At 37.7% G+C, this 14,499-nt stretch overlaps 1 protein-coding gene across 10 annotated transcripts in view; it reads right to left on the bottom strand.

Annotated features, from left to right (window-relative positions):
* The window catches only part of LOC100646013 (neurexin-1), a 636,909-nt gene that overhangs the window by 105,592 nt on the left and 516,818 nt on the right, over positions 1–14,499 (bottom strand). For all 10 annotated transcript variants that reach the window (XM_048413687.1, XM_048413689.1, XM_048413690.1 and 7 more), the window contains one exon: positions 2,524–2,846. In XM_048413687.1, coding sequence (XP_048269644.1) covers positions 2,524–2,846 — 323 coding nt within the window. The remainder of the gene's footprint in view (positions 1–2,523; positions 2,847–14,499) is intronic.

Here is a 14,499-nt window from a genome sequence, read left to right as displayed (position 1 = left end):
ATAAAATAGATTTATTTTCCTTATATGTGTTTTAAATAAAAATAGCAAAGGTGTCGTTGAATCTTTCTTTTCAATCAAATTTTCAATGAAATGTTGCCCAAGTCTGAGTTCAGGCGACGAGTTAACCCTCTGTCTGCGATGCTTTTTAAGCTTTTGTGTTTCAAAAGATCCTCAAAATTCTCGAATATTCTTCCAAACTTCTACAACATCATAAAATACTTTTTATCGTTGCACGTCACCTTGCTATCTCTAAGCAGAGAAAAGTTTAACCAGTTAGCTGTTGCGAGCTCTTTGGAAACTTTGAAAAGTGTATATTTAAAATCGCAGAAAGTAAGCGACAGCGAGTATACTCGTCAAAGATTGCGATTACTAAATTGCAATTTTTTAAACAACAAATTGTAACTACCCTTTACACGTAACGAGCATGTTCGTCATAAGACAAAACATTGCTACTTCTTCATGACGAGTATACTCGTCAAAGACTGCGATTACTAAACTGCAATGTTTTAAACAACAAATTGTAACTATCCTTTACACGTAACGAGCATGTTCGTCATAAGGCAAAATATTGCTATTTCTTCATGACGAGTATACTCGTCAAAGACTGCAATTACTAAACTGCAATTTTTTAAACAACAAATTGTAACTACCCTTTACACGTAACGAGCATGTTCGTCATAAGGCAAAATATTGCTACTTCTTCATGACGAATATACTCGTCAAAGACTGCAATTACTAAATTGCAATTTTTTAAACAACAAATTGTAACTACCCTTTACACGTAACGAGTATGCTCGTCATAAGACAAAACATTGCTATTTCTTCATGACGAGTATACTCGTCGAAAAACAACTAACTGGCCAAGCAGAAACGCGGGAGAAATGAAAAATGACTCGAAATTATCGCTCGAAAATTACGCGGATGGAGCGTTAATTAACAGGCGTCTGTTCTTCCAACAATACAAGTTCGATCGCGAAGATCGATCGTTCTCTTCGCACGAGTATCAAAGCCGCGCTTCTCTTTTAAGAGAAAAACTGTGGATGGAATTAAACGAGCGAGCCGGAAGTTGTATGAGAGGCGATGGAAAAACAGCAGAAGCTCGTCGATTAGAGTCGACGTAATTACGAAGGTGACGGCCAGAGAAGAGCTTGTCTGTCACTTGACACGGAAGAACGGCGCATGATTGGGTTTTTACGTGCGCCAACGTCACACGTGCCACGATTAATCCGGAGTTTGTGCATCGATTCGTGAGCACCGAGCACCGATCCAGGCCAGGATGGATCTAACTGGGCGAACCTTTTGTGAGGACGCATCACCGTTGACATTTCATTTCCTCTGTGGCCCCTGAGCCACGGCACGCGAGTTTCCCAACGTGGGCCGAACCACTTTTCCCACCAGATATTTCAACTGGCCTTCGTAACGTTCTCGTTCGCGTACTAGTAACGTCTTCAACGTTTTCAAACTTTGTCGAAGTTGAATTTTGCGCGGAATAATCAGACACCTTGTACGTTGCCACGTCTTGTTTTTTCATTTTAACCAGTCAGCTGTTGCGACCTGTGGAAACTTTGGAAAGTGTGTACCTAAAACGTAAACGGCAAAAGGTAAGCGATGACGAATATACTCGTCAAGCACAGGGTATGTGTGGAGGTTATAACGTAGGATTAAAGTAATCAAGTAACGTGTAATGAGATGACTGTTTTGTATCTTTTACGCATGACGAGTATACTCGTCATGATACAAGATATTTGTATTTCTCCATGACGAGTATGCTCGTCGAAAACAGCTAACTGGTTAATGTAACAATAGTCTAACGAGGAAATATCGCGTATTTACGGTGCAACAACATATTAGAAACGAGAAATTTATTTGAATCTGCGAGTAGGTGAAAAATAAAAAAAAAAAGTAGGAAAAATCAACGTATCGATCAAAGTGCTTCAGCGATAAAATTAAACAAACTTCAAAGAGTAAAGTTATAGGCGCTTTGGCTTCCGCGTGGCTCATACAGAAATAAATAAAATAAACAACAAAATAATTTCCAGGAATTAAGCCATATCTATATACACAGATTACCGAATTATAATAATTGCGACTGAGAATAGCAACATTAATCGAACTTTTCTTTCGACCAGCAGCAGTTACATCTAGAAAACTATGTCTGACGACCTGTCGATTTCATAATTGAACTTGGCAAACTCAAATATCCTTCTGGATTACCATTTCTTTTGGGATCTGGTAAATGAAGAGTTTGTTTTCTTTCTCGTGACATTTCGTCCACGTGAACAAGCAAACAGCTCTCTATCGTTTTCTATTTTTAATGAAAAACCAATTTAAAAATACCGATGGTAATATTTATGCTTAAAACAATGACTATAAAATACTGCGCTGAAAAATGTCTCGATCACACAGATACACCGAATTCTTACAAAAGAATTTCCTGGTCGCTTCTAATTTGTACAAATCTTTTTAAAGATTTAATTTTTCAACGACGAAAAAAGAAAAGAAAAGACAGAAGATATTGTTTACCTGGAAATAGATATTCGTTTCCACGTACGCTTTCAGCACGGGCAACCCAACGAACGTGTGCTTTGATGTGAATGTCACCGGATAATGGACTGGATGGTTCCTTTTGCTGAATTTCCCCGTAACCCTGATGATCGGTGTTACACCTTGATGAGAAGCCTGATGATTGCCGGAACTGCGCGCTATCTCCAGGTACGGGTAGCCGTTGAACCAGATTTGTTGGAGAAAACCAACGAAATGCGGGATTTCCTCTCCGGCGTGCAAGTAGCCACCGACGTGCAGCGTTCGGAATTCCAAAATGCTTTGCTTGCCAAGCTGCGTTTCGGCTGTCGAACAGAGCGGACAATTTTTCAGAATTTGTGAGAAATTATGGCACGTTGTTGCGCGTGTCGTTCTTCTCAAACAGTGACATGATCTTAATTTTGAAATATGCTATTCGATCGTCTGAACGTTTCTTCTTATCCAAATGATTTTGAAGTACAAAAATGACGCTGCGATAAATTTCTACACGTTCGACATTCTCTTCGGAGGGACAAGTACCTCGATTTATCGTTTGCACTTTCTTCGGCGAAGAGGAAAACCTGTCAGAGTTTCTAAACACGGGCCACGTTAAATAAGAAAATGGACTGAGATTAAGGGGAAATCATTAATAAGAATCTGGCCTTGCAACGAAAGAAAGAGGAAGAGCAGAATCGCGAGAGTCGACGGAAACTCGAGCTGCAAGTTACACGGGAACTATTTTAATTATTAGCCGGCCCTGGGATTGTCTTTATCCAGGGACAATGAAAACTCGATATCGGCGCATTGTTCTTTGCGACCATCTTACCGGAGTCGAAGCCATTAAGCTTAATTGTCCCCGGACACAATGCACTGAACTTTGTAAATTAGTAGTGCGATGTAAGTATCGACAGCCGTTGCTAATAAATCTACCAAAGTTGCCTTGAAACGTAGCTCGCAGCGAAGCTGGGAGAGAAAGGGGTAAGTTTCACCCTATTAGACAATTTTACGTAGATGTTCGTATTAGGCTTGGCGAATTGTTGTTCGTAATGAGGATAATAATTAAAAGTTTGACACGACGAATCGCTTTAATTATTTTATTGCTGTGTTTATTTTAGATATAATACGGTTAATAATTAGAGTGGGTAAAATTGTGTTTTGTGCTGAGATCAAATAAACGATCCTCGAATAATTCTTTGTATTTTGCTTTTTAGACAAAATTCTAAATAATTTGAACGTTGAATTTGTATTTAAATTGTAGCTTTCGAACGTGTCTTTCAGTTTCATTCAATTTAACACGGTTGTTTTTATTCCAGCTTTGATTTCAACGCTGGAAAAATCAGTATTTCTGGTGCAGCTGAAAATGTTGTTATAATGGAATTAAACATTGTTTCAGGAACATTTAATGCAAATACGAAATTCCAAAAAAGAAACTGCTTCATTTAATTACTGAATTATCATGGACAAGTTTATGTTTCTAACACAAACGTATGAGAAATACAATGCTTAAATATCAACAATAGTTATCACCTTATTAGCTAACACAGAAAGTTATTTGAAGATAATTTATCTTAGCGCAAAATTATATCTTCCCTGTGTTATTTCTGGTTTAGAAACAACAAAGTACCTGAAACGCTAATAGAAACCCAGAGACAATAAGATACCAAAACAGGAAATTATTTGAAAACGATTAACCTCAGCGCAAAATTATTTTATATCCTCCCTATATTATTTCTGGTTTAGAAACAACAAAGTACCTGAAACGCTAATAGAAACCCAGAGACAATAAAATACTAAAAGAGGAGATTATTTGAAAACGATTCATCTCAACGCAAAATTATTTTATATCCTCCCTATATTATTTCTGGCTTAGAAACAACAAAGTACCTGAAACGCTAATAGAAACCCGGAGACAATAAAATACCAAAACAGGAAATTATTTGAAAACGATTAACCTTAACACAAAATTATATCTTCTCTGCATTATTTCTGGCTTAGAAACAACAAAGTACCTGAAACGCTAATAGAAACCCAGAGACAATAAAATACCAAAACAGGAAATTATTTGAAAACGATTAACCTCAGCGCAAAATTATTTTATATCCTCCCTATATTATTTCTGGTTTAGAAACAACAAAGTACCTGAAACGCTAATAGAAACCCAGAGACAATAAAATACTAAAAGAGGAGATTATTTGAAAACGATTCATCTCAACGCAAAATTATTTTATATCCTCCCTATATTATTTCTGGTTTAGAAATAACAAAGTACCTGAAACGCTAATAGAAACCCAGAGATAATAAAATACCACAATAGGAAATTATTTGAAAACGATTCATCTCAACGCAAAATTATTTTATATCCTCCCTATATTATTTCTGGCTTAGAAACAACAAAGTACCTGAAACGCCAATAGAAACCCGGAGACAATAAAATACCAAAACAGGAAATTATTTGAAAACGATTCATCTCAACGCAAAATTATTTTATATCCTCCCTATATTATTTCTGGTTTAGAAACAACAAAGTACCTGAAACGCTAATAGAAACCCGGAGACAATAAAATACCAAAACAGGAAATTATTTGAAAACGATTAACCTTAACACAAAATTATATCTTCTCTGCATTATTTCTGGCTTAGAAACAACAAAGTACCTGAAACGCTAATAGAAACCCAGAGACAATAAAATACCAAAACAGGAAATTATTTGAAAACGATTCATCTCAACGCAAAATTATTTTATATCCTCCCTATATTATTTCTGGTTTAGAAACAACAAAGTACCTGAAACGCCAATAGAAACCCGGAGACAATAAAATACCAAAACAGGAAATTATTTGAAAACGATTAACCTCAGCGCAAAATTATTTTATATCCTCCCTATATTATTTCTGGTTTAGAAACAACAAAGTACCTGAAACGCTAATAGAAACCCAGAGACAATAAAATACTAAAAGAGGAGATTATTTGATAACGATTCATCTTAGCACAAAATTATATCTTCTCTGCATTATTTCTGGTTTAGAAACAACAAAGTACCTGAAACGCCAATAGTAACCCAGAGATAAAAACATGAAATTATTTGAAAACCATTTAGCTTAACACAACAGTGTATTATATTTCCCTGGGTTATTTGTAATTCAAACATATTAAAATACCAAAGCAGAGAACTATTTGGAAACTTGTTATCTCACACAAAATTACGTTCTATTTTCTCCCGTGTTACCTGCAACGCAGAAATAATAAAACTCTCGATACGATTCGTTATTTTAAATCGTCGCGCCTCGCCTACTTGGAATACCATTCGCCCGAAATAATCGCGGGTCTGTGCATGTACAAATATACTCTGACCTCGCAAACACGAAACCCATCTGGATCTTGGCAATTGCAGGCCGACTAAAGGCTGTCGCGACGAGCGAATAATCAGAACCGCAAAATGAGACACGTTGAAACGCCTTCGTCGTTAAGCCGTCCCCTTAATCGCTCGATCCACAGAATCGAAGTATGTATATACGTTGACGAGCGGCAAACAGGACATAGCTCATGTTCGAAATTACAATGCCAGGCAGCTGGCTGTGATCTGTTAAGGGCCGTCCTGACTAACGACCGATAGGGACCGATCGTGACCCGATCGACCGGTTTAATCGAATCGTAAATTGACATCAAACAACGATCCGTGGAAATTCGTCGAAGCCAACGCTGCCGTGTTGGCCTAATCCGCTTACGGATGAAAGAGTTTCTCGCAAGACGCGCTTTAATCACAGCAGCGGTAGTTTTGCGGCAATCGGCGTTCGCTGAAATTTCGCGAAACTTGCACGCGCCGCTGGCGAGTTTCGCCGAGCAGCGGCCGATTCCACCGAGTTGTACGTGTAACTGGCGCTTCGGGCCGAGAATTTGATTATAACTCGCAGAATGCTTATCACTCGATCGAATCGCAAGCGAAACAACTTGGAAATTACTGGAATATTGAATTGGCCGGTGCTGCCGATTCCAATTCGCGCACCAATATAGCCACCGTTGCTGTAATTATGTAAATGAGAAAGTGGAGACTGGCTGACGAAAGTATCGCGATACTTTGAACGTATCACCGGCAGAGATGGCGTGCAAGATCACCGACAGTGATTTATCACAATGATCGCAGAATCAGGATCACGGTCGCCATCCAACTTCCTTCATCAGCGTGATTTTCTTATCTCCAGCGAAATCCTGTTCTTATCTGCGGGCGTAATTTTTCATGCTCGATCATTTCCTATGAAATACTTCGATATAGTTTGCGTAAAAGTATCCGCGTGTAATGAAAATTTCATTTCTAATTTTCTTAATGTTTCAAGATTAAATATACTGCTAATGTTTTTATTTGAAAGAGAACGATTGACGAAGTTTTAAAGAATTCCAATATAATGTTTTTAGACGATAATTAAGCCAACATTTTCCTTTAGAGTAGCTTGTCATAAAAGTAATCGCAAGAATATTAACTTGCTGGGGAACAAAAACGTTGGGAAAGGGAATTTCCTTTTTTTTTTTTTTTTAAAGTCTTTTAATATTCATAGGAGAAACTTTCGTTCGGCTTACGGTATTTATTAACAAGACTGCAGATTTTTATGCGTTTATGGAAAATTTAAAGATGCAAATTTTTATAATTATTGTTTTCCTTAAGGGGAGGCTAAGGTTAATTCGTACAAAAATAAGGGATGTTTTTGTGAATTATTTGTGACGACACAGTTAAAATCTCTTTATTAAAACCAATAGTACATTAAAGTATGACATTCGAAGAATATTGTATAAAATTTTCACGGAGAAATATTAAAAAATACAGCAATGACAGCAATTATTCGGACGTGTCTCGGAAAAAAAGGTAAAATTGCGGTGCCCCGGATAACTTGGTGCTGGATCATCCGAAATCAAAAAATCAAAGTTCATTCGTTAGGCAACAGTTATTCCCAGGTAACGCTGGCCAGGATTTTTCGGAATTTCAATTTTTCACTTTTTTGGAACACTTTGAAGGGAAAATTAGTCGATTTTGCGAAGATTTACAGCTAATTTTCCCTTCAAAGTGTTCTAAAAAAGTGAAAAATTGAAATTTCGAAAAACCCTCCCAGCGTTACCCGGGCAAAACTGTTGCCTAACGAATGAACTTTGATTTTTTGATTTCAGATGATCCAGCACCAAGTTATGAGCAATTCTACTTTTTTCCGAGACGCGTTCGAATAATTGCTGCCATTGCCGTATTTTTTAATATTTCCCAGTGAAAATTTTTTACAATATTCCTCGAATGTCATACTTTAACGTACTATTAGTTTTAACAAAGAGATTTTAACCGTGTCGTCGCAAATAATTCACAAAAATATGCCTTATTTTTGTACGAATTAACCTTAGCCTCCTCTTAAAGAACGACTTTATTTGATAATTCCTTTTCGTCCTTTGTTGTCCTAATATTCCAACCATCTAAGAAACTATCAGGCTTCCACGCTCAAAGTAAATGTAACGCACACCGTTCAAAACTAAAATTATCCGCCGAGATAAATCGGAATTTGTATCTCGGTTAACGAAGTAATCTGCGGTGTTCAAAGACTTACTAACGCTGACTGAAAGTTTCAGAAGGTATATATCGTTTCCAGCATCTCAAAGGCGCACATCTAACTGTCAACATTATTAATTAAACGCATTCCGCCCGTATCCTGTTAATCCTTTTCCTATTTTGGCTGCGTAATTGGATTACTTTTTATAAAAATGAAAGCAACAAGCATGTCACGATATTGGCTTCCAATTTTCTTCCGAATTGTCTGCTTCTCGCTAATTAGGGTGTAAAATCACGATCCTCTATAGACGTACGTTCTATCAAAATTCACATTAAATTCACACGATTTAAATCACGTTGGACATAAAAGGATCGATGAGATTTTTACATTTTACACTGCAATTGCCTGACTTGGCAATTTCTCCAGATGTAAATGGTCGAAGGGGAGAAACAATCGACGAACTAGCTTTTCCCAAAGCGAAAGAAAGTCCAAGCCTCGCGTACCGGTCACAGCGCCAGTCTCTCAGGTGACCATGTGCGACGTTCAAGTGTCCAACTGAGAATTCGCAGGCGACAGGATGACAAAGCGCGTTGAGTTTAACGAAACAAAAGAGAGGCACGCTAATTGCAAAAATTTACAGTTGGCAACTAAGTGATTGCGGGTTTTGTCAATACCACTTAATGACAAAACCCGCAATCACTTAGCTGTCAAGCCAAGATTTCCAGAGGCTCGATGGCTGCGACAAGTGGAACTATGAATCCGTACAAACAGCCATAATCTACGACACTCGTAGGACAGGAGGAAAAATTGCAAAAGAAAGAAAAGCACTTGGACAGCGTTTTATCGCGCGCTGCTTCGATGCACGCGAATTTCCATGGCAAACCGAAACTATGAGCGGAGGATCTTTGTCAGTTACAGTTTCTCGTAGCCAACAACCCAAGGATGTCATGCACTCAGCGGCGTAGTAATTATCGTGCGATCGATGCGAGCGACGAGCGACTAAGTGAAGATCGTGTGCAGCTTATGGCGATGCTGGTCGGTCAAGCAATTTAGGGTATTGCCACATAACTCGATATTGCTGGCACTCGCCATCCATTTAATAGGCTGATCTGGGCAGCGGGCCGGCAGGTTTGGGTGTTTCGCTTTATTGAAGAGCCATGATGCTTTGCAACAAACGTGCTCCTACTTGACAATAGCCAAAGGCTCTGTTTTAGACGCTACTTTATGGCCTGTACCCTTCACAGCGCGCTTGATACCTCCACTTGTTCCAGTTTCCAACTTGCACAGCCATGTTGAACGCTTGCCATTCCGATTCTCCTAATTGAAATTAACTCGGAGGCAGCTAGTTTTAGGTCGCCTTTGCGGGATGCTACAGAATCGAGTGGTGAAATGTTCGATGGTTGCTGCAAGATTCTCAATGTGTCGAAAATTAGTGCAAAATTCTTATGTCTATAAATAATATAATTCTCAAAAGTGTATTATAATGTTTCGTAGTCGACGTTACTATTCCTTTGTTCTATTCCTCTGACTTTCCCAAATACTTCGATCGATCTTCTACGAAATTTCATCGTCTAAAGACAAAATATTCCACCATTTTCCACGAGCACGAATAATTGTGACTGATCTATCGATCGATTCCTTAACCAGGTCGATCGTCGTATTTCATAGGAGATCATCGAGTGTCCTGATACTTTTACGAATGCCACAGCAACTCCATCTACCATTCAACTTCGTCTGGTCGTTTCCAAGAAAAGAAACATATTCAAACATCGTCCTCGCGGAGTGCGGAAAGGATGAACGCTCGGAGAAACGATTAATACCATATTCGCCTAACGAGTCAGTCGTACACTTCTCTATTACCATGAAGTTCACACAGTGCAGATGATCGTTCCCGATGGATAGAGAGCGGAACGTGCTAAACACAATTGAACGTAGTATACATAGTACATATGTACGTGTATATACGTAGAGGCGCACAAATACATGTAGAAAGAGAGAGAGAGGGAGAGATAGAGAGAGAGAGAGAGAGACATATACTGGGTGTCGGTTATCGGTTATAGACAGCGATACACTGGCGTCCTAGATACGCTGCAAAGCGCATATATTACGGCCAGCTTTACAAGAGATTGGACGCGGCGGCATTGAAACTTTATGCACGGTTCGGACAGGCCGATTGGATTTTCCGGCCTATCCTGACTACCCTGCCCGATATATATAGGGACACAAGTAGCACCGTGTTTCCAATCGATTCGAATATTATTCGACACTGTTCCGGGCTCTTTGGATACATATTTGCTTATTTATTTATTTATTTATTGTACACCGATTGGGTTGGTTTATATATATCGTAGCGTGAAAAGATTTTCATTTGTCACAGAGCAACTTCTTTTTATTCAGTTAGCTGTTTGCGATGAGTAGACTTGTGAAGAGACAGCAATATTTTGTGCCATGACGAGTATACTAATTTTTATCAGACATTATAGCTGTACACTTTTCAAGGTTTTCAAAGAGGTCTAATTGTAGTGGATTACTTGAGAGACTTCTTTTTATTCAGTTAGCTGTTTGCGATGAGTAGACTTGCGAAGAGACAGCAATATTTTGTGCCATGACGAGTATACTAATTTTTGCTACATATTTCAGATGTACACTTTTCAAGGTTTTCAAAAAGGTATAATGTCGTGGATTAATTGAGAGACTTCTTTTTATTCAGTTAGCTGTTTGCGATGAGTAGACTTGCGAAGAGACAGCAATATTTTGTGCCATGACGAGTATACTAATTTTTGCTACATATTTCAGATGTACACTTTTCAAGGTTTTCAAAAAGGTATAATGTCGTGGATTAATTGAGAGACTTCTTTTTATTCAGTTAGCTGTTTACGATGAGTAGACTTGCGAAGAGACAGCAATATTTTGTGCCATGACGAGTATACTAATTTTTGCTACATATTTCAGATGTACACTTTTCAAGGTTTTCAAAAAGGTATAATGTCGTGGATTAATTGAGAGACTTCTTTTTATTCAGTTAGCTGTTTGCGATGAGTAGACTTGCGAAGAGACAGCAATATTTTGTGCCATGACGAGTATACTAATTTTTATCAGATATTATAGCTGTACACTTTTCAAGGTTTTCAAAGAGGTCTAATTGTAGTGGATTACTTGAGAGACTTCTTTTTATTCAGTTAGCTGTTTGCGATGAGTAGACTTGTGAAGAAACAGCAATATTTTGTGCCATGACGAGTATACTAATTTTTGCTACATATTTCAGATGCACACTTTTCAAGGTTTTCAAAAAGGTATAATGTCGTGGATTAATTGAGAGACTTCTTTTTATTCAGTTAGCTGTTTGCGATGAGTAGACTTGTGAAGAGACAGCAATATTTTGTGCCATGACGAGTATACTAATTTTTGCTACATATTTCAGATGTACACTTTTCAAGGTTTTCAAAGAGGTCTAATTGTAGTGGATTACTTGAGAGACTTCTTTTTATTCAGTTAGCTGTTTGCGATGAGTAGACTTGTGAAGAGACAGCAATATTTTGTGCCATGACGAGTATACTAATTTTTGCTACATATTTCAGATGCACACTTTTCAAGGTTTTCAAAGAGGTCCAATTGTCATAGATTACTTGAGAAACTTCTTTTTATTCAGTTAGCTGTTTGCGATGAGTAGACTTATGAAGAGACAGCAATATTTTGTGCCATGACGAGTATACTAATTTTTGCTACATATTTCAGATGTACACTTTTCAAGGTTTTCAAAGAGGTCCAATTGTCGTAAATTACTCTTTATATTGTGAGATATATTTAATGACTTGCTAGTCAAGAGAATCTCGGATGAAAAAAATTCTCTATCTACCTGAATGTGTTTTATTTCTTTATTTTTATTTATATTTGCTTTATCGTAACGCGAAGAGAAGTTCGGGAAATTTGTTCATCTTCTCTGGCATCTTTGCTTCCCGCTCGGTGTATTTCATTTTTATTCTGCTCAATGGAATTTCATTGTTATCCGCTACATTTGCAACTTTTAGTTTCGATAGGTCGAAGCTGCATGAAGATTTAATTGATGAACTTTTTTTATTTCGATAGAAAATTAGAAATTACGTGTGCGTTCCACGGGCGGAAACAAGCGAAGTTATAACAGGTGGTCAATTTAAACTTTCAACTCATTAAAATTGTGTGCGACTTTAAAGCACGGAAATTTTCCACACACGAGCTAGTGAATTCGTTGCTCGAATCTCTTCCGATAGATGTTACGAATTTCATACGACATTATTCTGTCAAATTGCTAAATTGACTCGACATAGCCAGCTTTTCAATGTTTTAACTAGAAATTTGTCATCTCGTTTTGAAAGGTATCGTACGATGATTTATCAAATAACAATATTACTGTTACCAATCAATTATAAATTGTAGACTTTTGATCTTTCTTAGACAAACCCATTTTCATACGTATTTATGCAACTTTATAACTTTACGTCGTGTAGGATAATTGATTTATAAATTTTATTAAATAAAATACGTCAGGCTATTAAAATTTCCGATGCAACTTCAACGGATCATGGTGTATAAACATTAAAAAGCGTATGGAATATGTATATATACACCGAGTATTGGATTCATGCGATTTAAAAACATTTAAATTAAGTTATACATCGATAATCTGACATCGAGATCGTTAAATAAAATCAACCTATTTTCCAATGATATCGATAGAGAAAAAAACGATATTTTCAATCGTCGAAATAAAACAATTTTTCTTGCTTGCAAACGTTTACAGCGACGATAATTGTAAAACGCGATACGAAATTGCGACGCGACGTATCAAAATTCACCGCAATTTCCGATGACCCGTTTTCGTTCGATTTTCCTCGATAATCGAGACGAACAGCAAACTAGCATTTCAGCTTTCCATCGTAATATAAATAACAATAATTTTCGCGTGCAATTGCTGCCGCAAACCTTTCACGTTAATTTTATATTCGAAATCAGCCTTCGTTGATACAATTTTAAACGTTTGTATACGACTTTGCGTTACGATAGCCCGAGGAATCGGGCGAATGAACAGATATCGGAGAGACTCGATGAAAATGTGAACGCTTGGAGTAAGATACACTTGCAACGGTCTAAAGTAGAACGAAATTAAATACGATTCTCCCTTTTCAGTTTCCATTATTTCGCTTGATTATTTACTCGTCCGAATATAAAATTTCGTCGCGCTATTATAACACTCTGCTTCCTTCGGATCGCGAAGATCGTTTCACTTATTTACGTTCTTCGTGTGAATTATGAATCGTCTTATTCGATCCGAGTCGCGTTATCGATCGCAGTTGAAATGGCAAACTGAGAAACAAGAATTTATCAAACTTGGAGCGTGACAACTGTGTCCAAAGAGATATCATTTATTCAAACAAAAGAAAAAAGACACTATCGAGCAATTGCGGGGCAACTTCCTCTTCGCGTTGCTTCCTTATCGAGCTTCATAAAACGTGATATAATATTTAACATTCTTACGTCAGTGAAATACAAGTGAATCATTTATGGTGCAGAAACGTGACGTATTCGTGTTTCATATTTATAGCTCTTGGCTGATTTTTGCGCATCGAACCGACGATGTTACAGTCTGTGTACAATCGAGCGTTTATTTCTTATCGTTTGTCACCGGCAAAGGCGACAAATCGATGCACACTTTTCATTTGATTAGACTTTAATCCGCGAGAGATAGTCGTCGTTTTATTACGTTTCACCTGCCTTGCCTTATGCCTTCGCACCGAGTCGCCAGATTACTTTTACGATGCTCGTAAAAATATAATAATACGCGACAAGAAGCCTGTAAAACGAATGAAATAAAAGCAGAATCCTGTTAGAACGATTTTCTACGACAACGATGTTAATTTTAACGCCACTTTGGCAACTCGAAGGCAGCGACGTATTCTACAATATACACGCTGCTTGTTCAGATAAAATTTCAGATCGTCGTAGAATCGTCAATTGTTTTCTGTTTGAGATATCTTTAAGCTTCGTACACAATGCGTCGGAAGATCATGTTGTAGTATCGTAACTACTATAATTAGTTTATTACTGACGAGTAGATTGAACAGGTGTTAATTGAAGAGAAAACAATGCTTGTTAAAGATGAACTAACGATTAGATAATCGACGCCACGAAATGATCGATCCCCTATTTCGGTTAGGATAATAGAGGTAGTTCAATTAACACGTTGACTGGCACGCGTGTTTTCAAAGAAATGTCCGTGAGGTCACGCGTGCAGCATCGCTGCTCCCATCGATATTTTAGTAACGCGAGTCGCTCACGTGGTGGTCTCAAGAATGATCTTTCGTTTCGTTTGTCCGCAACGTTAAAACCACCGGCTGTTGTTGAATATAACGAAGGAAAGTGTGGTGTAGATTATTCCGACCAAATGGTTTCTTATGCCGCCACAATTAGAAAAGCGATCAAATGG

The sequence above is a fragment of the Bombus terrestris genome, chromosome 17 (genome assembly GCF_910591885.1).
Source record: "Bombus terrestris chromosome 17, iyBomTerr1.2, whole genome shotgun sequence".
Taxonomy (NCBI): Eukaryota; Metazoa; Arthropoda; class Insecta; order Hymenoptera; family Apidae; genus Bombus; species Bombus terrestris.
This window is presented reverse-complemented; position numbering and strand designations above follow the sequence as displayed.